The sequence below is a fragment of the Coccinella septempunctata genome, chromosome 1 (assembly GCF_907165205.1).
Source record: "Coccinella septempunctata chromosome 1, icCocSept1.1, whole genome shotgun sequence".
In the NCBI taxonomy this organism is placed as follows: Eukaryota; Metazoa; Arthropoda; class Insecta; order Coleoptera; family Coccinellidae; genus Coccinella; species Coccinella septempunctata.
Window position 1 is genome coordinate 34,079,622 of NC_058189.1, and position 26,507 is coordinate 34,106,128.

At 35.0% G+C, this 26,507-nt stretch overlaps 1 protein-coding gene across 1 annotated transcript in view; it reads left to right on the forward strand.

The window, feature by feature from the left end:
- Positions 1-26,507, forward strand: part of LOC123311634 — a 70,550-nt gene that overhangs the window by 1,803 nt on the left and 42,240 nt on the right. The window contains exons 2-4 of the mRNA XM_044895700.1: positions 10,001-10,150; positions 11,729-11,890; positions 20,125-20,589. Of these exons, the coding sequence (XP_044751635.1) occupies positions 10,061-10,150; positions 11,729-11,890; positions 20,125-20,589 (717 nt within the window). The 5' untranslated portion in view covers positions 10,001-10,060. The remainder of the gene's footprint in view (positions 1-10,000; positions 10,151-11,728; positions 11,891-20,124; positions 20,590-26,507) is intronic.

The following is a 26,507-nucleotide window of genomic DNA, read 5'->3' on the forward strand; positions in this document are numbered from 1 at the left end:
AGAGAGAATTGAATAATTCTCTACTTTTCTGAAGACTGACTAGAGAACATTCATATACCTTCATTCAAAAGACTATTTTTATGTTTGTTGAAAATTTATTTTCGTTATTCATTGTATTTTGTTTGAAAACAAAACATGTTTTGTTTCACTCAAAAAGAATAAAGATTTTTTGTTTTTTCAATGGTTCTAGTTCCAATTTCATAGCACCTTAGGAGTGAGATTCTTTTTTATTTCATCTGATCCACTTCACTCCTCGTATGGTTAAAGTGAATATTCAATGATTTTTAAAGTGAGATCCACTTCCCCCCAAAGTAAGAGGTGAAGTGGATCACACTTCAACCAATGAAATGTCAATTACTATGCAGCCAAAAATTTTGGTAAAAGAGCCAATCGATAGCTAAAGAATCATAGAGTCTATATTATAAATGCCAGTCTGCTCGGACTGATACTTTGAATCTTTTATTCCTGAGAAACCTGAATGTTTGATCCACTTCACCCCGTTTGACGGTGTCTCTTTTAATGGTTTCTTTACCCTCTTACTTCTCTTCATAGACAAAGCAGTTGTCAATGTTAGAGTTGCGTTGAATTTTAATCTGAGTTTAAGAAGGGAAGTTCTCACCGTTTGGTGAAATTTGCTCTAAATATTATCAATTATCATCTGACTGACAGGATCATCGAGAAGTTCTGCTTCTCCTGTGCCGGCTGAATGTCAACAATGAATTGATTTTTCTTTGCCAAAAGTGAATTTGTTTCTACGTAAAAGATCGCAACTGTAACTAACTATAATCCATTCAAGAATGATTGACAACCCAGTAGGTCTTGAAAGTCCAGATGCAGTTCAATATCTGGTCACGAAAGATCTTCAATAATTTCCGTATTTTCAATCACAGACCTGATAGTTGGGAACCCAAGAGGAAAATTCGGAATTTACTAGAGCGTGTCAGATTAATATAAGGGGTGGTACCTTGGGCTCTACCTAAAATTAGACCTGTATATAGGGCGAAAACGATCATTGTAAATACTCGAGCGTGTCAGATTAAGATATAGGTGGTTAATTATATGTTGAAAAGTGTATATTCTCTTAATCTACAATTTAAGCGTGACGAAAATGTTTGGGAGGGCGCCAAACTTGCAAAAAAAAACCTCACGTGCACACTCTAGCGCGGTGTTTTTTTTCCTTAATTTGGAGCCTATGATTCAACAATAACGGAAGAAATGTAATCTGACTGTTTCACCAAGACGAAACAATAAAAATTAGCCATAGAAGGTCACAAAAATCAGTTTTTTTGAATTATCTCCACTCCTTGGCTTCAAATTGTATTCGCATTCGTTATAAAAGTTTTAGAGCATAACATTTTCTACAAATTTTATCCGAAGCAATTTTTCCTACGTTTGAACATTTTTGAGATATATGGCGATGAATGTACCTCAAACTGGGTGTCTTCATTAACTTTGGCGTTTCGCATGTGTGGCTAAGCACCTCGCACTTATCACCCTCTAGCTCTAAAATGGAAGGGTATGAAAAATTGCTTCAGACAAAAGTTGTATAGAATTTCATCCTCTACAACTTTCATACTGAATATAGATCGATTAGAGGTAAAGGAAGAGGCATATTTTTAAAAAATTCCTACTTATTATCTTCAAACTGTCAGATTGAGACCCCCCTCCCTGATTAGTGCCAGATTAATGGGTCAACACGTCTGCAACACCGAGATTAACCATCTGAAAATCTGACGCGCTCGAGTATGTATATATGAAATATAGCACCTTAGGGTGCAATTAACATATTCTCTAAAAATCTGACATGCTCGAAAAAATTTTTTTACCATTTTTCTCTTCCGTACGGCCAGCCCCACCACGCAAACTGTCAGATTAACATGAATTCATTATCAGAGACACGTAGGGCATATACAATATCTTAATCTGACAGGCTCGAGTATGTACACCTGATGATTTTTTTACATCTTTGAAAACCTGCAGACGCTTTTCCCACCGCTGAAAGTGCATACATCATAGAACCTCTTTTTCTTTCTACCATCTAATCTTCAAAATCCACTAGGTCTCCACGACGCTCGAGTGAATCCCGATTTAGCATCGTCGGCTCCCCAACTATGAAATTTATAATTCTTACCTAAAAAACTGTTTGAGAAGAAGAAATATTCAAATTTAGAGCATATTAATCAGGATTCAAAATTGATACAATTATGTTTCCAATTAATACAATTAAATCAAGAACACAGACAGCAGTACAAAATTTAAATTATCGTCGGTCAGTGCATAGATTCACATACAGTGTGGCCCAACGAAAACTTAACACCTCGATTATCCAGCTTTGAAATGAAAATGTGGAAAATCCTAATCCCGTCAAGTCCTAATTTGAGGGGGAACAACTTTTCCTCTCTTTGCATTCCCGAAACTGCAATACCCTAACAGTAGTGAGCACAACCCCTTGATTTTGAATAAGGATGAGGGTGTTGCAATAACTTATTTTGAAGATCGGATCGATTGTTATCTGACACTAAAATTTCGCTTCAAAATAATAATAGATTAGGTAAAAAACGAAAAAGTAACAAACAGTTACTAACGATGGACTTTCCGACAGTATTTTATTTTTCGCGTAAAATCGTGGATGCCCGTGAAGTTAGCACCCAGCGGAATGCGGTGTTTTTCTACCACTATATTTGAGATACAAATGAAAATTTTCGTGTCACAAATAGTTACTAACGAGTTACCAACGAATGCCAAAAATTAATTGCGTTACAGCTGTGCTAGTACACGTGTTTCTATCTGCGAGTTAAATTATCTCTCCAACACTCATCTGTTTCAACGTTAGTAACGTCCAGTTTCATAATCAAATTTAAAGTCACTTTAAGCTTAAAGCTTCCTTTACTGTCATTTTTAGTAGGGTTAAAGGAAGCTTTAAAGTTAAAGCGGCTTTAGGTTTGATTATGAAACCGGCCGTAAATAATTTATTTTATTCATAAAATTCGCTGAATAATTCTCTTACTGAAATTTTTGACATCAATAAGGTTGTCCGTTGGACAACTATAAAATAAAATCAAACAACATACAGCAAAAACGATGAATATGAAGAATTCTTGGCAAACAGTCAAAAAACCAAAACGCTCGTGCCTTTCTCCTGAGATTCTCGAAAATCCAACAATCAGCACACAAAATAGATTTCCGTATCTCAACAATGAATCAAACGAAACAAATACCACACAAACATCTAAAAGAGTCTTCAAACCACCACCAATTTTTATACATGATGTTACAAATTATAATGAAATGATTGAAAAACTATCTGATGCTATAGCTAACGAACAGTTCTATTCCAAAACCATATCTAACAATATCGTTAAGATAAATGTAAACGAACCGGAAACATACAGAAGTTTCGTTCGATTTCTACGGAAGAAAATATCATTTTTCACACATATCAAATCAAGCAGGAAAGAGCTTATAGGATTGTTATCCGGCATTTACATTCCACCGTTCCTACTAATGCAATAAAAGATGAAATTGTAAATCGCGACACAAAATCAGAAACATAATGAATATAAGAGATATAAGAAATATCGAAACTTCCGCTTCCTCTATTCTTTGTAGATTTAGAACCCAAAGAAAATAACAAGGATATTTACAAATTAGAATTCATTTCGAACATGAAAATAACTATAGAACCACCAAGGAAAAAGCGAGAAATTATACAATGTACTCGATGCCAAGAGTATGGTCATTCAAGAAGTTATTGTAATAGGCCATTTATGTGTGTCAAATGCGGTAACCAACATGACTCCAAAATGTGTGCAAAACCAAAATCAACTCCAGCTAAATGTGCATTATGTGAAGGTGATCATCCAGCTAAGTATGAAGGATGTCAAGTATACAAACTCCTTTCAAGATCGAAAAATCAAAAGCCAACAACAGCACAACAATTAAGGAAAGAAGAAAACCAAGAATGTAGTCGTGCAAACGATCAGCAAACCAACATCCCTAATTCACCAAGGTCGAGAGGAAGAACATAGTCTCAAGTTCTACAAACACAAAACGAATACCCTATTATGCAGAGCTCTGAATCGGATTCGCTAAAATCAATGATGGAAAGTTTTCTATCAAACTTAAAATCCATGATTACTCAAATGATGAATAAGCATCAAACCATCCTCAATCTTCTAACTACTCTTGTGAGCTTTAAAAATGGCTAAGTTAATTAGAGTAGCTTCCTGGGACGCTAATGGCCTTCCAAATCACAAATATGAATGATCAACATTCATAAATACGTAGGTACACTTGTTACACCAGAAAACGAAAATAAATGAACCAACATGGTCATTGCAATCATATTAAAACAATTCAAAAGAGCTAATATGTCAAGGCTATAAAGTTCTGAGCATAGGTATATTGATTCAACTTTGTATAAAACGGTACTATACTTCATTCACTTTTATTTTAGCAGTCGGTTGGCCATGGAAATTTGACACATTTCACTGTGTATAGTACGAAAATGTGGGGTTATGAAGCTTGTCAAAACATTTTTGGCTTTTGAATCAACGCTATGTTGCCCGTTCTACGTAAAAGTTTCTGTTATTACGTATTTTATCACAATGTCGAATCTCTTCGGAAATTATGTGACGAACATAATTGAAGTTTATACAAACTGATTGAAGGCATACCAAATCCAGTTATTTGCATGGAAAATACAAGAGATCAGTATAATATCATAATATGAACTAGCTTGAGGAGAGTTAATGTTCGTTATCTTCTTTGGCTTACATCATTTGTAGATTTCAAAAATATTGACCCGAGGATGAAATGCATATGATGCAGTGGTTGGGAATGGGTATCTCCCGAAGGAATTAACAGATAATTACAAGAATGTTAAATTCTTCAACAAAAATCATCTTGCATCAATATAAGTAAAAGGAATTGAAGGAAGTTTCAAGATGAACTTCACCTTTGAACAAAAATTTCACATGAATAAACAAGTAACAGGGCAACTTGCGCGTATTTGCGGCTATTCATCTTAATACATTGATGTAATAATAATAATTAGGTATTTATTAGTACCTTAAGACATTTACATTGTCAAATGTACAAGTCAAATGAAAAATAGAAAAATCCATTTTAGGGAACCTATTCTCCGATGACATTTATCGAAAATCCTGTAGTAAACTTTTCGCATTAATTCACTCAAACATAAAATTCTCAAATGCCACCACTTTTTTGGGTCTCCCAATAGAAGGAAATTCTTTGTCATCCTCTTCATTCACAATCTTTCTGATTGTGGAAATATCCAGCTGAAATATAAGTCGTTTAGATTCAGATGAAACATTATATAAATTCTCTTACATTGAATATGTTCACTACCGTCTGACGTATTGTGGATTTTAGAATATCAAGGTATAACTATTTGAATGAGCGGACCTGAATTCTAAATAGCACTTCCTGAAACCCTGTCTCTTTTTTCAATCACTTTCGGTATTTTCGTAATAAAAATTGATAATTATTAGTTGTGGCAACGGCGTTATGACATTAACGACATTTCATGAGTGCCAACCTACCTTCTAGTTCTAGTTACAAAAACTTGAGAAAACTATTTCATGGCCAACCGACTGCTAAAATAAATTTGAATGAAGTATAAGTAACTATTGTAGTGCATCGATAATCAGTTACATACCACCATTAAAACTTTCATTAGCGCTTTCAGCCGTGATTTCAAAAGTGCTGATAAATTTTGGCTCCAGTTTTCCTTCATTCCATAGTTGTCACCTCCTTGACAAGATTCTGGTCAACATCAATCGGTAACCTAACCTGATTTTCGAGATATGTCAACGGTAATATATTTCTGGATTGCTCAACAAGGATATTGCACTTCCTTGAGGGGGATTATTTTGTGTGAACCTTCATTAGGATTGAAGTACGAAACAGATCAAACCTCTGCCATTGGTTTCGATCTTTCTGAAACATAACAAAGCGCCAGTATCAAAATTCTCACTAGGCTTATTCCGACTAAGTTAGTTAGTTAGCTTGAAATTTCTTGTTATTTGACAATATTCGATTTACTTAATAATCTACTAATCGCTCGTCCACATTCTGAAAAGTCTAGATTCAAATCTTATGTGTTAACTAATTTGATCAATAGTTATTTGTGCAACCAGTTGGTATAAAAGAAGTTGCGAATTGCGCAACAGAACGTATTACCGAAATGGCTGCAATTTCCTGGGGAGCGTTGGACCATTTTGGCTTATTCTTGTATATTCTTACAAAACACAAACGATTTACACTCACGAATTCGGGTCCTCAATTCCTTCTTTTGAAAGAAGATATTCAATCCTACTTCTAATGTGAGAAATAAAAAAGCAAGTTTGTTCGTGGGCGAAACCCTTTAAGGGGAAGTAATACCTCATAAGAATCTCCATTCAAAAACGGTATTCACTAGTTCCTAATTTACGCTTTCAATTTCTCACGTGAAGCCTTGATTTTTTTTTCAAATTGAAATTAAAGATGTCACCCCGTCTCTTTTTTTTTACTTTAGTTGTTTTTTCATGAGAAAAAATACTTGAACTTTAGTGTCAATAAAACTTGTTTTCACAATCATTTTTCGACGGTTTTTAAATATATTTCGATGAAAATAACGACGGGGTAACATCGGCGATTCAATTGTTTATGTATTACATATTACAAAGATTTTCATAGCGATATAAGCCCAAATTACGGTGAAATTCAGGAATAACTGATAAATTATTCAATATGCCCAATAGTAACTCTCACGTGGTAATTTCTACTTTTCAACTGACTCAGTACGTAATTCAGGCTATTGCTCAAAGATGTGACACATTTTCGTATGTGAGGTAGCATCCGTAAAGCAGCCAATGCCGATCGTCTTGATCTCGAATCGTATGTACTACTTCCCCTTAAGAGTATTCACAAAAGCAAGAAGGCCTACGGTTATCTAGCACGTGACGGTCTTAGATTAGGAAACCAGTCTGAGGTGGCGGTGCTCTATCATTGAACTCCAGTTCAATGTGCTCTATAAGCAGAAATGATCAGGCATAAATGTGTGCAAGGAATTACATACTATGAATAGTGTCCCAGACCTAAGATGTCTAAAAACATCTAGTTAATTTGCTCCTGACAAATTAGTGCAAGAATTCACGCAGGAGCAAATCGTTGATTTCATTTTTAATTGATTTTGTTTCAGAGATTGGGAGTGAAAGCCCTAAAAGGTTTGTGAAGAGATGCAAAATCCTCCCAAAATAAATTTCAATCGATATAAAAACATGGTGTATGCATTCGTCAATTTTTGAATGGAATGACATTAGACTAAATCGAAAATAAGAGATTCGTTTCGTGGCGGCGCCACCATGTTCTATCCTTGTTCTATGAAAGAAAATCTAATGATATTCTCTCGCTTTATTTTGTTCTTCGTTTATATCGATCACAGATTACAGTCATCTCTGTGTTCCTGATATATCAAAGAATCCAAAAAAAAAATGAACCGGACTATTTTCTCAGCTCAGCACGAATATTTGTGATTTACACTTGAATTTTCGTTGTAAAAACGAATCTGCCGATATTTCAACACTATCGAAGGATTCGAAGAAGTACTACTATTTTTCTTCAAGATAAATTTTGTTTGACAAATTGTATTAGTGAGGAAGGTAATTCAATATGATTTCAATAAAGCACAGTTGATTGGCAAAATATTCAATATATTCAATTGACTGAAACGCAATTTTCACTATACTTGTAAAGAAATTTTGAAGAACAGACTCGAACAGATTAACGTATTTCTTTTTCTTAATGCATGCTCACAATTCACATTACGTATTTTCAATACAGTTCCTTTATTGTTTAAATATTGCTGAAGTTGCCATAAAACTGTTAGCTCTATCCGTCCCGAATGTTCATCTGATTTGGCTCTTCCTCAATTTCCAACAACAAAGAGTGATAGTCCAACAACACCGAATTCTTAGCTGTAGTTCTTGATTGTCCATACAGAAAACTGAACCACATGTTCATTAAATTAATGTTGTACGACCTTTCTCGAAAGTAATACATTTTCACACACCAATAATCGCATATAAATACAGCACATTCGCAAGTCGTAGGAATGCATTCAATTTGTTTTCAAATATCAATTGACAACTGTCAATTCCTAAACGGCGCTACCTACAGTGGGAAAAACGAAACTTATCTCTTATTTTGGAAGCGGGAAAAACAAAATCTAATCAGTGCATACACCATGTTTTTGGACATCTTACCCAGACCTATGTGACGGCAAAATTGGCGAATCCAAAAATCTAAACGCCGCCTAGCGGCCAAATCACTAACCTAGAAAGTGAGTAATAACTTGAGTTTAACTTCTTTGGGTTAGATATTTTCATTACATATTCGGTTACCAGTGAACTATATTCACAAAATTTTTTGGATGCCTGACTAGAAAAATAGGTATTAAAAAAATTTAGTGAGTATTTATATCAGTGTCATTCAGTTGAGAAACTATTTACCAATTTTCGCTATAATTTTAGGTTAGTAGACACTTTGTTCTAGATGAATTTTCTAGTGTTGGACGATTAAGAAAGGCAATGCGAATTTTCATTTCCATGATTTTGATAGTGCCCAGAAACCTGAGCAAAAGAAAGTATATGAGATTAAATTTCTGACATAACTGAAGTTGTACATGCATTACTGGACTTGCAATCTTCAAGAGATGATATGTTGGGAACATTTCAAATGAAAAGTGGTGATTCGACTTGGAATTTTGCAAGCAGTTGAATGTGATCAATAAATAATTAAACCGTTCGACAAGAATTTCAAATTTCGTTAATGAAATTACAACTGTAGAATTAAATTTCAGGCGGTCTTGTTGAGTTGGTTGTAAATGCTGGAAAATAATTTCTGTGTTGGCATTTTGAACTGCATAATATGTTTTCATCCAAATAAATTATCTCAAATATTTACATTAATTTATTTCCACAAATTACATAATTCATGTGAGTGTGATGATAGAATAAAATTTTCTGGATATAAGTTCTTGTAAAATCTTCATCAAACGACACCAACATGTTCAGGAAAGTTTTGGAGGAACCCGAGCACAATCAATAATCCCATAATTATTCACTACTTTCACAAATATCTCTTAATAGAATAAAATCTACGATAACATTTTTTTCACAATAGTTTTCACGATGATTACTCATTTTCCGCCATGTTTGTTGACAAGTCGCAGCGCCCTCATCGGTAGTTGGATTCGCCAATACTTTACATTGGAGCATAGAATGCAGTGAGCATAGGTTCAATCAATTCAATTATATTAGTGTTCTGTGGGTTCAATACTTCCTTTGACATTGAGTCTCTAGACATTATCATTATGTCATTATGATATAAAGGGGGTCAATATTAACAATTGCATATTGATCAGTTTTGCTCTTATAGTCATTCATCTTATAGTTCATCTTTTTGTAAGAGAAATCATGTCAGAAAGCATCATGATACTGGTAGCTGACAGAAATTTACTACCAAGACAAAAAGGCATAAAAATAACCAAGTGGGATTACTTCATGTTCATAAAGTGCGGTAAATCGGCGACCAACTTGCTATTGACCTTCAATAGAATCACAAGCTCACACGACATTGCCAGAAGGCACTACATGCTTTTCAGTTTGGGATTGTAAATATTGAATACATTTCTATTTACTGTTAAGGATCATTGTGGATTATTGTACAGGCATTCCGTATAAGATTGTAGATGATATTGATAATTCGCTTGAGAAATTTAGAATGTAAAAATATTGACTACCTTCTTAGTACTTCCAATTTGGCCTAAATTTCTGTGCGCTATTCATACTGATTAACTGCAGTTTTTATACTATAGCAGGCTGTGGTTGTTGGAAGTTACCCTACCTGATCATTTCATCATAAATATCTCAGAAGTTATGTAATGTTTTCCACAACAATTCTACATGTATGTTTGACGAGGATGTTTTTTTTTCAGTTCGTCTTTTGAAACTGATTACGACATAAGCGGAAATTAATATTTCGGAAAAACAAAATAATGGCTAACAAGGATAAACAGATCGCAATTGTTGATGCAGGCAACAAGGAAGTTGAAGCCGAGAGCACAGAGGAAACAACACTTACAGAGGTAAGCTTTATCTTTATATGTTCTGGAGTACACAGTACTCCTCCAGGTGCCAACCGGGCACCTCGGAAATATCAAATTGGCAAACGACTTTTCCGTAGAGTTGTCACTGTAGGAGTGTAGGACTCTGCAGAGTAAGTGAAGTTTGGTTCAGTGTTTGCGAGACAGGTGGCGCATCGTGATGAGATTTTTAAAAATTTCTCAAAGCGACCCCTCGGTTTCGCTTAAGGCCCCACCCTCAGGTTGATGTATCTAATACTACTGATGAGTGGACAAGGAATCCAATTCCGGTCTACAGTTGTGTTTAGATTTTTTTCAACTCCTCTGGGATTTCTTACGCTTGTTCATGACTAGCTTGCATTATTATTGCCATTAGGATGCCTTCTACTCCTTGTAAAGGTGCATGACAAACTTCTCAATTATACAGGGTGTCCCACGGTGGCCTATGACTCTCCACCTTAACATTTTTTCCTCTCGGCATATTCGAAGTAAGTCAAAGTCAGCTGTGTATAAGGCATCGAGATGAAGAAGAAATGAAATAATACACACAGCATGCCGAGAAATTCAAACTGACGTTTTCCAAATATTTTATATTGCCAAGCAACGTGCGGTGCTACCAAAAGTAATAAAATGCAAATAACGACAAAATATATGAATTTGTGGTTCGATTAATAGGTAATATTATTGGTAATTAGGTCAGTAAGTTGGATTGAAACTATTACATTTGAAATTTCCCAGAAAAAGTCATGAATAGATTAAGCTGCTACATAACGCCCCTAGTTTCCAATTGAAATATTCGATAAGTTGTTATTACCTGTTTCTGAAATGACCTTCAAAAAAGAGCCTGTGTGCATGAATATCCGGTCACGTTTGCGGAAGTTACAATGTTTTGTTAAAAAAAACGCTTCACCCCACCTCTTGAAAAGTGAAAATATGGAAAAGCAACCTGAACAAATGTTGTGAAATAGAGAAAGCTTCTAGTTTCATTACTTTCTGCCAGCCTTAATTAGGATATACTTATTTTTTCGAAAACGCAATTATTTTATGTAAGGGATACTTAGATTGCGCCATCTAGCGAAAAACTACGAACTTAAAAATATTTCAAATCACTCTTATTGGTTGGAGTTTTCTGCTGGATTCATAGGACACACGATTTTCGAGATACAGCTGGTGGCCATCCTTAATGAATCACCCTGTACAGTAATTAGATCTAATTTTTAATTCATAATATTGTCTGATCAATAGTTTTTGCTTTATCCTCATAAATGATACATTAATTTTTTCTAGCTTTTCTTAAAAAATATTAGAGCATTCTATAAAAGCTTCTAAATGATGTGCAACAAGTAGAGGGTTGTTATTTCAATATCCTGTTTTGGCTAAAGCCGCGCAAGTGGTCGGGCGCAAAACCCGCCCTGTATAGTAAAACTTTAAAGCATCGCAACGTGTACGACTGATTCCATTTGTTTACTGGCAATGATGACTTCAAGCAATCTATAAAAAGTTTTTTTGTACGGATATCTATTTATTTCCATGCAACAGGGAACATTAAATTTGGTATTTACTCTACTGTCCTTTTTCCAGATACACAAGGACTTAGGTCATATCAAATCTTTGGAGAAAAAGGCAGAGTTCGAGGAGCACAACAAGGAGAGCATAGTGGAGGAAAACCGTTCTCAGAAATCAGAGAGTAACCGACAAGTGACCCAAAGTGTCAAACACGAAGTATCTTCTGATGGAAGACAGGTAACTACATCATCATTTAGCTCATCTGAAAGTTTTTCAATGGAAGAAACTGAAGAGTATGGATTCGAAGAAGATGGAACGACGTTGGCATTGAATTGAGATTAGCAATATTAGGATAATCTTTGTTGAATTTTCGTTTCAGCCTTTAATCATTCATAGCTGATTCACTCCATTCGAAATTCAACTCTTTTGCATTCGTTTTGTAATTTGTTCATCATTTAACAAATTTTAGCCAAATTATTGACGCTCTGCAGGGATAATTAAGTTTTTCAATTCGACATCATTCACACTTCCACATATTCTGAAATTATGAGAAACATCTGTATACTCAAATGTCATTTCATGTGGAGTTATATAGAACTGCTTAAAAAACTCAAGGAATGTTATTTGAATATCCCCCTTTATGATATAATTTAGCATTTATGAATAAAAGTTTTGCAAAAAAAATCTTGTTCTCATTTTATTCAACCCTCTAGTTGTTACGTCATAAGCTTCAACATGCCAATTTATGTGCCTACTTAATCAGTTCTATATAGCTTTCACTTAAGACATTTTGAAGCTTTGGCGTTACACTATTTGAAATATACAAAATAAAAATAGAGCAAGCAGGACAAATCAATACTTCGAATGAAATTCGATGCTTTCAGCATTAGATAAGGCATCTGTGACACTCAAAATAACACAACATGATAACAACACATGATAATTAGATGTCTTTGGAAAGAGTCGCTCATGGCACTTTTTCATAGGGAAAATCAAACTATAAGTATAAACAACAAATGATGGCCTTTTCGCGATTCATCGATTCAGAGTCGATTAGAATTGATTCCCAACTGGAAAGAGCAAGAAGAATCAATAATCGATTCCATTAAGTGAATCTTCGCCTGCTTCGAAGAACACAGCTAATAATAATGAAGGAATGATCACACCTTAACAGGAAGCCAGGAAGGCAATATGAGTACGATAATAAGAATTGATTCAGATGCATACCACCCGCCGATATAAAAATAAACAAGTGTTACTATCTAAATTGAACTATAGCCAATTTTCCATCGTCAGGACAACTAAATGGAGAACTTTCCACCGAAGAAGTAGATGCTGTTTCGGTCTCATTTGACCTCGTCGGTACAATCCAGCTCTTTCTCCGATGGAAAAACGCTTGGAATTGATAGGCCCTAATACTGGTAGTAGCTTCTCAGATCGTTCGATTTGCAGCACAGAGTACACCGTGGGTCAACGGTTGCGTTTTATTTGCAAACCCGGGTTAACACTGTTGTGTTATTTTTGACATCAAACGTCAAATTAATTCACTACACTACACGCCGTACGAACGAAAGAAGAATTTCTTGTACTATTGGAGAATCCAAAAATCTAGACGCCCTCTGCCGACTGCATTCCGAAACTATTTTGTCAGTACTGCAAAGTCAAAACAAGTTTTGTTTCTTATGTTTTTTCTTATCTCATGTTGTCCAACAAAGTATTATAATTATTATTTGTAGAAGTTATATTGGGATTATTGTCTGGGTTTCTGAATAGAAATATTGATTTCGAAAAAATATTGAAAAAGGTATTTATACAAGTGCTTTCAACTGGCAGGAGTTAGGTTAAACGATTTTTCTTTGCGAGAGTTTTGTGTTAAATCCAATTGACGATTTAGAAATACAGTTTCATAATTTTCATACTTCCAAGTGAATGCTTTTTCTCATCTGTAGAATTGTTCCATGAGCTTAATCATTTTTATGTTCGACTGAATCATAAACACTTTATTTATGAATTCGTTTAGTGTCCATAATTGACTACTTTATTGGACACCACTTTATTGGACTCAACTGTCACTATCATTCTGTCAAGTAAATATAAAAGATGCAAACAACACTTTATTCAAGGAAGAATAATTGAACTTCAAACTAAAAGCAAAATTATGAATTTCTTTTCTGAGAATTAGTGTGGTAGTGAATATTAAAAACACATTCTTTGTTATTGTAAAAATGCATGCCTGAGGATGTCGAACTCGAAGTGGAAGCACAGTTTTCGATTTTCAATACTCTTGATGCTAGCATCAGCTACTTCCTGGCCCAATATTCTGGTGGCAACACTTATTTTAGTACTTTCCAATTCATCTATGTAGTCCATAGCGAAGAACTTTTCTGAGCTTTCAATTCACTATTGAAGTAAGCCAGAATACTTCGTCTTCTATCGATTTTACAATTTTCTTCGTTTTACACGACTTGTTATAGGCCGCATACATATTTTCATAAGCACTTTCAGATTTAGTGGGTAAGAGAGATTATTTGGCGCTTACGGATAAATTTTCTACTCTTTCTTTTCCAGCACTATCCACTTTTTGGATTATTATCATAGATAAACACTATAGATGGAAAACTCTCAGATAAAATTTTGTTACGAAGAAAAGCGCCATCTCTTAAACGACAGAAAACTAATCTCGATTAATTTGTCGAGAGCGCTCTTTACGCTTTGATAAATTAATTTTATTTTATTTTATTTGGAGACAACTATGTAACAAATAATACTCTGAGTTCATACATACAATTTATTAGATGAAATGTTCACATATGATAATTGAAAAACAATAGAATATATGATTGACCATTAAACAAAAATCAGTTAAATGAAACTTATCCATCTTTTATAAGCTGAAATACCTCAAATTTGGACAAGATTTCAAGCGCTTCATGAGAAAATCATACTTCTTCTTTGGTACTACATCCTACGTAATCAGAAAGGAATTATTCTTCGAATTCCTAATAGTCCGGTTTCTGAAGAATTATGCCAACCATAACTCTATAAGGAACCATAAGAACAGACAATTTTTTCTCTCTTCTTTCACTTTTACTCGTTGCTCTTGAATTTAGGTACACAACAATATTTCTTCCCAACGAAAACTTGTAATAAAATGAACAAACAAACTTGAAATCGAATGTTGATCATTTGACATATCAATTTCACACACAAGCGCAGAATCAAAGATTAACTTAGTCTATGCTACAAAGTCACTCTAGTTTATGCGCAGAATTATCAGCGTAGGAAACTAACATTTTTTCATATTAATTAGCTGACCTTTCAGAGATGGCAGCAGTTCATTCGGTTCACGTCATTACTGATTATTATGACGTTTGTCATAAAATTAAGGAAGTAAACAACTGTGTTTACTAAGGTTGCTAAGGTCGCTGGTTACTAAGGTAAGAAAATCAAAAGCACACTTAATGTTTTTGAGTAATAAGCCATTTCAGAAAATAAAATTTCTGCATTGCAATCGAACATAAAGCTTTGTATGCAACTCGTACATAATTATATATAAAATATGGAATGCAGGATGTTCGAGGACTAAGATCAAATATCATTCGAAGGATGCGTTTTTGAGCTATAAAAACTCTTATGAAATCCAGAAATTCAGTATGAAACGACATTCGGTTCAATCCCCCCAGATTGAAACCCAGACGAAGACAAAGGTATATTTTCTCTAATTCAGTAAGCTGGCCTGCTAATTGCAGACAACATGCGTGGAAGAATTGGTGGGAAGCACATGCTCCCACCTGCGTTTTTCCATCGGAGAAGGAGCTGTGTTGCTCTGACGAGGTCAAATGAGACCGAAACGATGGTCAGCATCTGCTCTTTTTCGGTACGTTCGGAACGTGCTCCATTTAGTTTTCCTCACGGTGGCAAAGTGGCCAGATGAATTGAAATCATAACACTTCTTGAGATTCATATCGGTTGGTAGTATGCATCTGAATTAATTCTTATTATTGTATTCATTGCCTCCCTGTTAAGGCTTGATCATTCCCTCATTAAGATTTATCTTTAAAACTTAAGTTTTCAAGAAAAAATTCATTATTATTGCAGGCAACATTCAACATAATAGTTAGATATGCAGCTCACTTAGAGAAATATAAAAAAAGTTTCCAGATCATTAAAAAATTTCTTAATCAGACTCCTCTCGATCGTTTTCACCCTGTGATGAAAATTGCCGGCATAACAAAATAAAAGTTAGAACATTTTAACATTTCATATACATATTCTGAGAATTTAGTTATGCTTCTCAAAGAAAAATGAAAAGATCATGACGTCTAAAAGTCCTTAAAGTTACATTAAATGCAATCTCATGGCTGGAGAATATTCGTGAATAATTTAGTAATAAACAGAAAAGTAATAATAAATGAAACTTTCTAAGGAACTCCTAGCTTACCAATCCTGTGCTTGAACCCTATATGTATACTTCATTCAACTTTATTTTAGCAGTCGGTTGGCCATGGAAATTTGACACATTTCACTCTGTATAGTACGAAAATGTGGGGTTATGAAGCTTGTCAAAACATTTTTGGGTTATAAATCAACGCTATGTTGCCCGTTCTACGTAAAAGTTTCTGTTATTACGTATTTTATCACAATGTCGAATCTCTTCGGAAAATATATGACGAACATAATTGAAGTTTATACAAACTGATTGAAGGCATACCGAATCCAGTTGCATGGAAAATACAAGAGATCAGTATAATATCATAATATGCACTCGCTTGAGTAGAGTTAATGTTCGTTATCTTCTTTGGCTTACATCATTTGTAGATTTCAAAAATATTAACCCGAAGATGAAATGCATATGATGCAGTGGTTGGGAATGGGTATCTCCCGAAGGAATTAACAGATAATTATAAGAATGTTAAATTCTTCAACAAAAATCATCTTGCATCAATATAAGTAAAAGGAGTTGAAGGAAGTTTCAAGTTAAGATGCAACTTCACCGTTGAACAAAAATTTTACATGAATAAACAAGGAACAGGGCAACTTGCGCGTATTTGTGGCTATTCATCTTAATACATTGATGTAATTATAATAATTAGGTATTTATTAGTACCTTAAGACATTTACATTGTATAGGACAAGTCAAATGAAAAATAGAAAAATCCATTTTTGGGAACTTATTCTCCGATGACATTTATCGAAAATCCTGTAGTAAACTTTTCGCATTAATTCACTCAAAAATAAAATTCTCGAATACCACCACTTTTTTGGGTCTTCCAATAGAAGGAAATTCTTTGTCATACTCTTCATTCACAATCTTTCTGATTGTGGAAATATTCAGCTGAAATATAAGTCTTTTAGATTCAGATGAAACATTATATAAATTCTCTTACATTGAATATGTTCGCTATCGTCTGACGTATTGTGGATTTTAAAATAACAGAGTATAACTATTTGAATGAGCTGACCTGAATTCTAAATAGCACTTCCTGAAACCCTGTCCCTTTTTTCAATCACTTTCGGTATTTTCGAATTTTCGTAATAAAAATTGATATTAGTTGTAGCAACGGCGTTATGACATTAACGACATTTCATGAGTGCCAACCTAACTTCGTTCTAGTTACAAAAACTTGAGAAAATTATTTCATGGCCAACCGACTGCTAAAATAAATTTGAATGAAGTATAGCAGGTAGGTATAGTGCAATTTTCAGACTAGCAGATAGACCGCATATTGCACCGATAAACCTGGGGAATGTCTTTTGAACTATTTCCAAAAGTTAAATACTTGGTACTGAAGGATCCAAATTTTGATTTAAAAATTTAATCTGCTAAATATGTATATGAGAATGTGAAAAACCAACACTGCCACCAACCCATACGGTTTCCAATATACATAGTCATTCCACAAAATGAATCAAATGGGCCAGTCTAGCACTTTTAGAAAAATGGATGTTAAAAATTGTGCTATAGGTACATATAAAAGTTCATACGAAAGTTCATCTAATTTCACGGAAAATCGAATATCAAGAAAAAGTTAGTCCAGCACTTTTGCTTTTTCTCCACAAAAATTAGTGAAAAGATTTCTGTCACATTTGCATATTTGTGCTGAACTGTGCCACGAAAATTTTTCGAGTAATGGCGAAATAGAAAGGAGAGTAAACGTTACGTTTTTCTCAATAAAAACATAATGGAATACAATCCTCAACGTTCTGTTCCGATACGGCACAAGTTTTCATTGTCATTAGACAATTTTCTTCAATAAAATACATCAAGTTCAATATTTATTGAAGTACAACGTGTTTATTTTGTGAAATCTGAATCCTCTCATCAATATCTCAGTATTTGGAAATGAACCAATTCGTCATAGAGCAGCCTATATGAGGTTTTCTCACCGTTGTAATGACCTCTTCATGTAAGAAACATCCAAGTACACCGGGTGTACCTCGGGGTGTTCTGATTTCTTGTCCATTGAGATAGCCTTACGAGTACATATGAGAAGGAAATTTTGTCATGAAATATCCGGAATATACCTAAAAAAAAGTCATGTCTAAAAACATTCATTTCATGTCATGTCATGTCTATAAAAGGTTGTCATATCATTGTTATGATCTCTCATAGAAGAAAACTCAAATAACAATGTACACCCTGTGTACATAATCATTCATTCATGATAAATATGGAAAAACCTAGTATTATATGAATTTGAATATTTGTATAAAAGCAAACTGTAATTCAGGAACAAATCTACGTCGTCGTAGAACACCCTGTAGAAGTTCTGAACTAAATAAAATTCCGAGTTTGAAGTCGGAATTTAGTTAAATTCCTTCTTCTGAATTGTACTTTTTGTTTGACATTAATTGTTTCAGAGATTGGGAGGAAAACCCTTAAAAGTTTCAGGAAATGAAGAATTCTCCCAGAATGAATTTCAATCGACACCAACATTAGTTCAGCAAAAATGTACCGTTTCGAAAATAATTAGAATTTTATGAAAATCCCAAAAATTGCCGATTTTCGAACTATTTTTGTCAATCACAGGGTCAGTTTGTGATTAAGTTAAGGATAGCTATTTTAGCTCATATTAATCCCAGATTATTGTATTATCATCCTTAATTGAAATCATTCTGAAGGTTCAATCAAAAACCTTAGTAAATGTGAATTAAAACAATTTTTTCTACATAATCTTTTCACTCAGAATAAAAAAGGCCAAAGGGGGTTATAATACAGAGTTAATATGGCGTGAAAACGCTATCCTCAATCACAAATTGGCCCTGTGATGGAAAAAATAGTGTTATCGAATTAACAAAAATTACTTGACTTTAGTAAAGGCATTCTACGTCACAAGCTTTCACATATTCGAATGTTCATTAAGTTTCGGAAGGTGCATTTCTGAAATTTCTGAATTTTGAAGCGAATCTTTACGAGTTGGATAACTAATGGTAAAGGGGTTTCCATAAATAATCTTAAATTCGATTTTGGAGTTTTAGGAAACTTGCCTATTGAAGTATGCACATGATACTCTTAAACATTTTATCACATGTACCTATGAACTCAAGATGAACAAAAATCGATAACTTTAAAATGCAATAAAAAAATTAATGAACTTCCTCATCTTTCATGAAATATACCTATCTAATTATATGGAGTGTCCGACGGTGGGTGGCCTATTCGTTTACGGAGGACGGATCATATAATTGTTCTGAAAATTTGAGTACTAGGGTTTGGGTTTACGGTTCTGATCAATCTGACTAAAAAAATTTCAACGCTGTGACTTTGAGATCCTGAGAATGAGTTTCTTGTGGAAAAAATATAGTTTTTGATATACAGGGTGATCCAAAATGTTTCGTCTCTTCTCTCGATGAAAAATCGACAAAAAGTTGATTTTTTCAAATGGAGCACCCTTCATTTTGTTTGATATTTTCAGAGAATTTCTTCCTCAGGACCTCAGTGATCTATTGTCAAAAATTCAGCTTCCTAAAATATTTTCTATGCTTATGTCATTGGATAGATGTTTGTGGCAATTTTTTGTAGAAAACCGTTTATATCTCCGAATACTTATAATGATCTGTAAAAAGCATAGGGAAGTACCAGACAAAAATACTCAGATATGGATAAGAAGTGAAAAATTTTTCAATAAATGGGGTGTCCCATTTGATATAACGAAGTTTGTTGTATTTTTTCTCATAAGCGGCAACGTCGCAATATTGAAAATATCTCATTCAGAGACATCGGAAGCGCAAGCTTACACAGTTCTCACAATCCTCTGATCCGTTTTCCGTAAATGTCCACCCACCGTGGGACATCCTGTATATATTAACCTTGTAAGAGAAAGGTATTTGCTACAGTGATTCTTGGAATTTTCGATTCGAAATGAACTTCATTGGATAACATTTGGGTCTTTGCGTAATATATCATAGGTCAGAATGATTGAAGACATATAAGAAAAAAAATTCAAATTTCTCATTTTTCAATTTTCCAGGAAGGCCCTCTAAATGACAGCACAAATACGGAAGTAACAACGATTCCGAATTCTTGCAAACCATTCACACCGATGGAACCTTTCGACAATTATGCAGTAACTGAATCGCATGAGCGTGAAGAAAAAAACGAACAAACAAACAACCTGAAGATAACTTGTCCAACTCGTTCTGAAGAACAAAACCAACAGGAATTGAAAAAGAATGTCGAAACATACGAGCTTCCTGAATACTATAAACCTGTTGAAATATTGACACCTCTGGAATTAGACGAGTTTTTGTACGATACTAGTACTGTTAATAAACGCAATGAACCAAAGGCAACTGTTCAAGAAATAGGGGATTTCAAGAATAAAAAAATTGAGAATAGCCTTCGTGAGATAATATCGGATCTGGATTACTATACAGAGAAAGAAATGGAATCGAAGGAGTCCAGGGAGTTGTTTACAGATAAATGGAAATATCAGGTAAAAGATTTTCAGTCATTCAGATCGATCAGACGCATCCATTTTGAATATTATATTCAATGGAATAATAGCAACAATGTTTTGGTAAATGAACTAAAGTGCTCTTCAAAAGTTGAGGATATTGAATTAATTTGCGTTTTCTTTAAAATCCTTTTGAAATACGTACCTATGTGGTCAGGTCAGAATAATAAGATTTCAAAGAAATAATGCAGGTATCCACAATAACAAAAAATAATTTTTGCAAAAGCGTGAAATTTTATTGAACATTGGTGATGCCCACGAGAGTCTCGTCTCTCGTCTCGTCTAGCTTAGTTTTCTAGACGGGGCTTTATATTTTATTGACGAGACGACTGAGAGGAGACTTTTCTTGGTCTCGTCTCGAGTCTCATACGAGATTCTCGCAGTGGACTCGTATTCACTTAAATATTTTGGACAATAAAGAAGTTTTGCTCCCGAATTTGAAAACTTTGTATTCCTTTTCTTGTATTAATATCCCACTTTCCTAGTTTTTCCCTATACAATATTTCAAAATGAGTTGTTTTCATCCACAACTCTGTCACAATAATCGAGAGCAGAAGTCCTTCATTCTTCATTCTACTTCAATAAACATAGCAGGACGAGCGTTCATGCGTATGAACATTCCTTTATGCGATGACTCTGGAAAACTGAATACATCGAGTAAAGTCTGTGACAGACTTTTCGTACTCTGGTCGCTCCTTACCGTTGCTCGGGCGCCAGTGGGGCAACCAGTCAAACCCCACGTCTGTCACAGAATCTCTTAAGAGTCGTATTGCTGTAATTAGAGAGCCCGGGTAGACTTGAGTATCAGTGGAGAAGAGTATCGATGAAAACTGGGGCGGTAGCGTCTTCTAAGTATCTGCTTTTCAACGGTCTTTAGGCGTCAGAAAGAGTACTTACCTCTTCTAACTAAACTACTAGATGAAATTAATTTAATAAATAGACTCTCACTGGCAAAGTAATTGGCAACAAAAATAAATACTCAACTATTTATTTCTATTAAAATAAACTGTACACAAAAAGAAAATATACAGGTACAATAAATCGTGGACGTCAACGGCTGGGTGTGGTCGGCGCAGGACGGCTGGCATAATAACCCCCAGTTGACTCAGTACGGTCACGCTTCAGGAAAATACGGTCGACAAAGTAAATAAAATTCAGAAGTCACAATTGAATGAAGTTCGGAGGAATATGAACGGTTTCGGAAAAATAAACTGAATTAAGTCAAGTCACAATTGAATGAAGTTCGGAGAAATATGTACGGTTTCGGAAAATGAACTGAATTCAGTCAAGTCACAATTGAATGAAGTTCGGAAAAATATGAACGGTATCGGAAAATAAACGGGATTAAGACAAGTCACCAGTTCAGCTGGAGTACGCCCTCTATCGCTGTCGGTTTCTCAGTCTCTCTCATAGATAAAGATAATATAAGATAATCCTTTATCTATGGTCTCTCTCTGGGTGACTACAAGATGGCTACAGCGGCCACAGAGTCCGGCGGTGAGGGTATTTGACGGTTATGGATTCCCAACTCTATGCTCGGGGAATCTAACCTATAACTTATAATTCAAACGGTTGTGAATCGGGACGAAATGGTAAAATATTAATATAATAAAGTATCGGAAAAGTAAGGGGGCCCAACTTCCTCCTGGGTCCCGATTCTCGAATATGTAGGAATTAGATCCTATAGGAACATGATCCCATGTTTTCAGTTCCCATAGGAAATCATAATTTGACGTGATACCTATTCTCGAATTCGATGGAATAGTTTTTCCCATAGGATTGACATAGTGAGGTTTGTCGATGATAGTTTCTTGTCCTTTAACGAATACACCAATGAAAAAGATGTAAATTATGTTGGTAATATGTAATATATTCTGTGGTATGTAGTTCTGAGGTTATATTATTTTGACATTGAACTCAATGAATGAAAACTTCATGACTTCAGTATTGTGTTCAAAGTGTTTTGATATATTTTTATTACTACTTGTTCATAATACATAAGACAGCGAAGAAAGATGGATAGAAACGGAAATAAAAGAGATCGAAGAGGGGCCAGTATCAGTAAGGAGTAGAAAAAACTTCTGATTGAAATAATGGAGGCGTCTGAGGACTTGAGAGACTTAGGTCATTGGCGAAGAAAAGGCATATACTAAATAATTATATATGTACATATATTATTAAGTCAGCATTAAGTTTTCAGATTAGTTTGTTGAAATGTTATTTCTTGTTGAGTTTAACTATTTACTATTCAGATTCTTGTTTTATTGTCACATAGCCTGTTCGTTAATTGTTGTGTAATAATTTCGTTTACAATGATAATATACGCTGAATATTCTCTACTGTTTGTTTTGTTCTCAAACATATAAAAGAATATTTCAGGATAAAGGGTAAATAATCATAAAATGTGATAAAAAGAATATGTTCGATATAAAACTGTAACATCCAAATTCAGAGGAAATATTTCCGAAATGGTCGTTACGGTGAGATGATTACTTTTCCTCAAGTCACATTTTGGAGCTCCCTGAGTTGAAAATGTCTTTGAATATTTTCTGTTGTCGACGTTTGTGAAGAAAATATTGTGACGGAATTTGCATCGCAGCTCGTTCCATGTGTAGATGGCGACCAGCCAGACACATTTCAAAAAATTCAATGAATGAATATGTTCCTAATCTTAAATTCCGAAAAATATTGATTCGCGAAACTGTCGAAATGAGAACATAAACGTAAAACGACCCTGTAACGTCAAATTTTCCCACTGGAAACAGCTCATTCCCATAGAAAAAACCATAGGAAGCAATTCCTCTGAAATGTAAAGGAATATGTTCCCATACTTCAGTTCGAGAATACAGAATTTGAAAATTCCATGGGAAATGTCATTTTTTTCCTATAGGATTGCATTCCTACACATTCGAGAATCGGGCCCCTGGAACCCAAATACCACCCTACGGTGACGGAAAGCAATCTATACAGCAGGGAATGGCTAGATTAAGTTACGGTTAATTCGGATTTTCAGCCAAGCAAAAAGTCTAGAGAGAATATCACTCTACAAGGGTGCAATAAAGCAGAAATAAATGTGACAAATTACTTGCGTTGGAGTTTATAATCTCGGTTCGGTTCGGAAAACTGTTTCTCGCGGTCGTCACTCACTCACCCCTCGATCTCAATTCATACCGATCTTGACCCCCAGCGCCGGAACTCGAAGAAGTAGGTACCCCTCCGCGGAAAACTGTCCCCATTATGGGCAAATTATTCCCCCATTGGGTAAACTCAAATTGTTCGGTCAATCAATGGGCTCGGAAAGCGACAGAAACAATTGAAGAGAAGGAAAAACGGAACAAGTTGAAAGACCTTTTTCGAGTCAGAGAAAGTACGGTTGAACGGAAAGAATTCTAAAATATATGAGTTCTGAAAACAAAAGACATATACGGTGTCCGCTACAAATATGGGACTGGTCGGTGAAAAACAATGACATAATATCAATCGGTAAATCCCCCTATGATAATTTAACGGTTTTCTTCCGAAATACTCCGATTGTCAGTTCCTATTATGAAAGTATCGGTGAAGAAATTTCCTTTTGTGGCGGAGCAAAAATTTGCCTCCTCACATCCCTCTCCTTCGTCGGCAACAAAAAAAAACGAAGTGTTATTTTTCTTTCAACCCCCCTGTGTATCGTTGCGGTATTTCTAAATGTCGGTCTCAGCCTGTGAAAGCTGCGGGGTTATTGACCTCGGCGTTATTTCATGACCTGATGAACTCGAACGGTAATTTGAAGCTGACGGTTGGCGCATCCACCATTTCGATAAGAAGACAGCCTTCTCGGATTTTCGAATTGGAAAATTACTCGGTCAGGTTCTTAACGGTATATACCTTTCAATCCCAGGGGATTTCAGGTCCTTTACGTGGATGTGTCTGACAACCTTACCACTGCCATCCTTGATGTCATACACCACAGGAGAGACTACGTTTATAACAGTATATGGTCCGGAGTATTTCGGAGCCAATTTGGCGCAACTCCCTTCACTGCAGAAGACAAGGGATGCTCTCTTCGGTACACTTGGTCTCCAATCCTATGACGCCAGTCCTTACGTCGTAGGATATAGTGCATTTGCTGGACGAAGGCTCGTGTTAATTTAGTTCGGACCAATTTAAAAGTTTCGGTACGGTTACGGTTATTTACATGGCAAGCAACTTGCGGTTCGGTATTCGGTTTGGTGTGATCCTCTCCCTCCTTGTTAGCACTCTCGGTTGAAAATTTGGCGTTCGGTGAACGCATTTCCCTATCAAAGTTCAAGAATGCTCTGGGGACTGACTCCTACTTTGGGGAATTCACTCCATCTTCCTTGGAAGCTTGGTATACACCTCTTTGGACAGTTGTTCTCATGGGCCCAAATGCCATCCATTTGGAGAATCTGTCATTTTCACATGGTTCTTCCACCACATAGGAAGGCATTTTCCTTGTCGGTATCTGCTGTGGAACCTTGTATCGGTGACACTTGCTACATTTTCGGACATATTTGGCAATTTCTCGGAACATTCCTGGCCAATAGTAGGTGCGAGCTATGCGAACTTTTGTTTCTGCTATTCCCAAGTGTTCATCGGTCGGTCGGTCGTGGTTTTCGAGAAGGACTTCTCTTCGGTCATCTTTCGGAACACATAACTTCCAGTGATTTCCCGGTACAGGATCTGTAAAATCATCGGAATCGTAAAAATGGCGGTATAATTTTCCTGACACAATACTGTAGTCGGGAAACGCTATAGGATTCGATTTTATGAAATTATCTATAGAGTTCTGTTGAAAATATCTCTGAACTGAAATCTATTGGGAATGTTTAAATTTCATGATATTACTTTATACCTCTAATGAATGAGTTTTTTTTATTAAATGTGTGTAAACTTTTTCTATTCAGAATGTTTCAAGGATTCCTTCTTCAGAAGATAAATCAGTTCAAAATAAGCAGCCAAGGAATTTGATGGCTAGAGTATATAATCGGTTGAATAAAATATCCTAATATAATTTTTTGTTCATACTTGAGCTCCTAGGATCAAAATGAACTATTCAATATACGATGAAGCGCATATTCTTCATTTTTCTCCTTCATTGATAGATGGAGGAAAGTATCAGAATATAATCAGAAATTTTTTTTTTACATTCTGACAGCCCTAGAACCCCAACTCCAACGGTCAAAATGATGGAGCGCATGTTTTTTCTTCGAAAATTCAAAACCATTCAATAAAATTGATGGAATGGATGGATATACATTTTCTTGGTCATTTTAAATTTTCATAAGAAATAAGAGGAACATGCTCTCCATCGTAGGCAGAATTCCAGTTCGTTTTGATCCTTGGATTTTCTGTTTTCTGAGTAAATCGGATACATTCCTCTATCAATGATATTGGCCAGCCGTTTTACAGTTTTACACATTCGAAAATATATGAGAAACATACACTCCATCGTTTACAGAATAGTGGTGGTTCATTTTAATCCTTGGAGCTGGGGCTAGGGCATCTAGTATGAAAAAAACGTTAGGTCATTTTATTGATCCTTTTATTTACTTAATCCATGAATTTCCCTGACCGGCTATTTTGAACTATTTCTCCCGGAGTAGAAATCCCTCAAATATTCTGAATAGAAAAAAAAACGTTGAACGAAATCAAGGATTATAAATCATAATAATAAGCTTATTATTCGCTTATTATCTTAATCTAAATAGGGAAAAAAATTAACGGACTGGCGTCAGATATACGATATTGAGCTTGGAAGAATAGTCGTCCTTCAAGCTGGACTAACATCACTACGGTGTATAAATCAGGTTGATCGTATTGATTCATTTTTTTCGCTTATGATTTTTTTAAATTGATTTCGTGGCAAAAGATGGATCGACTGAAAATGTAGATCG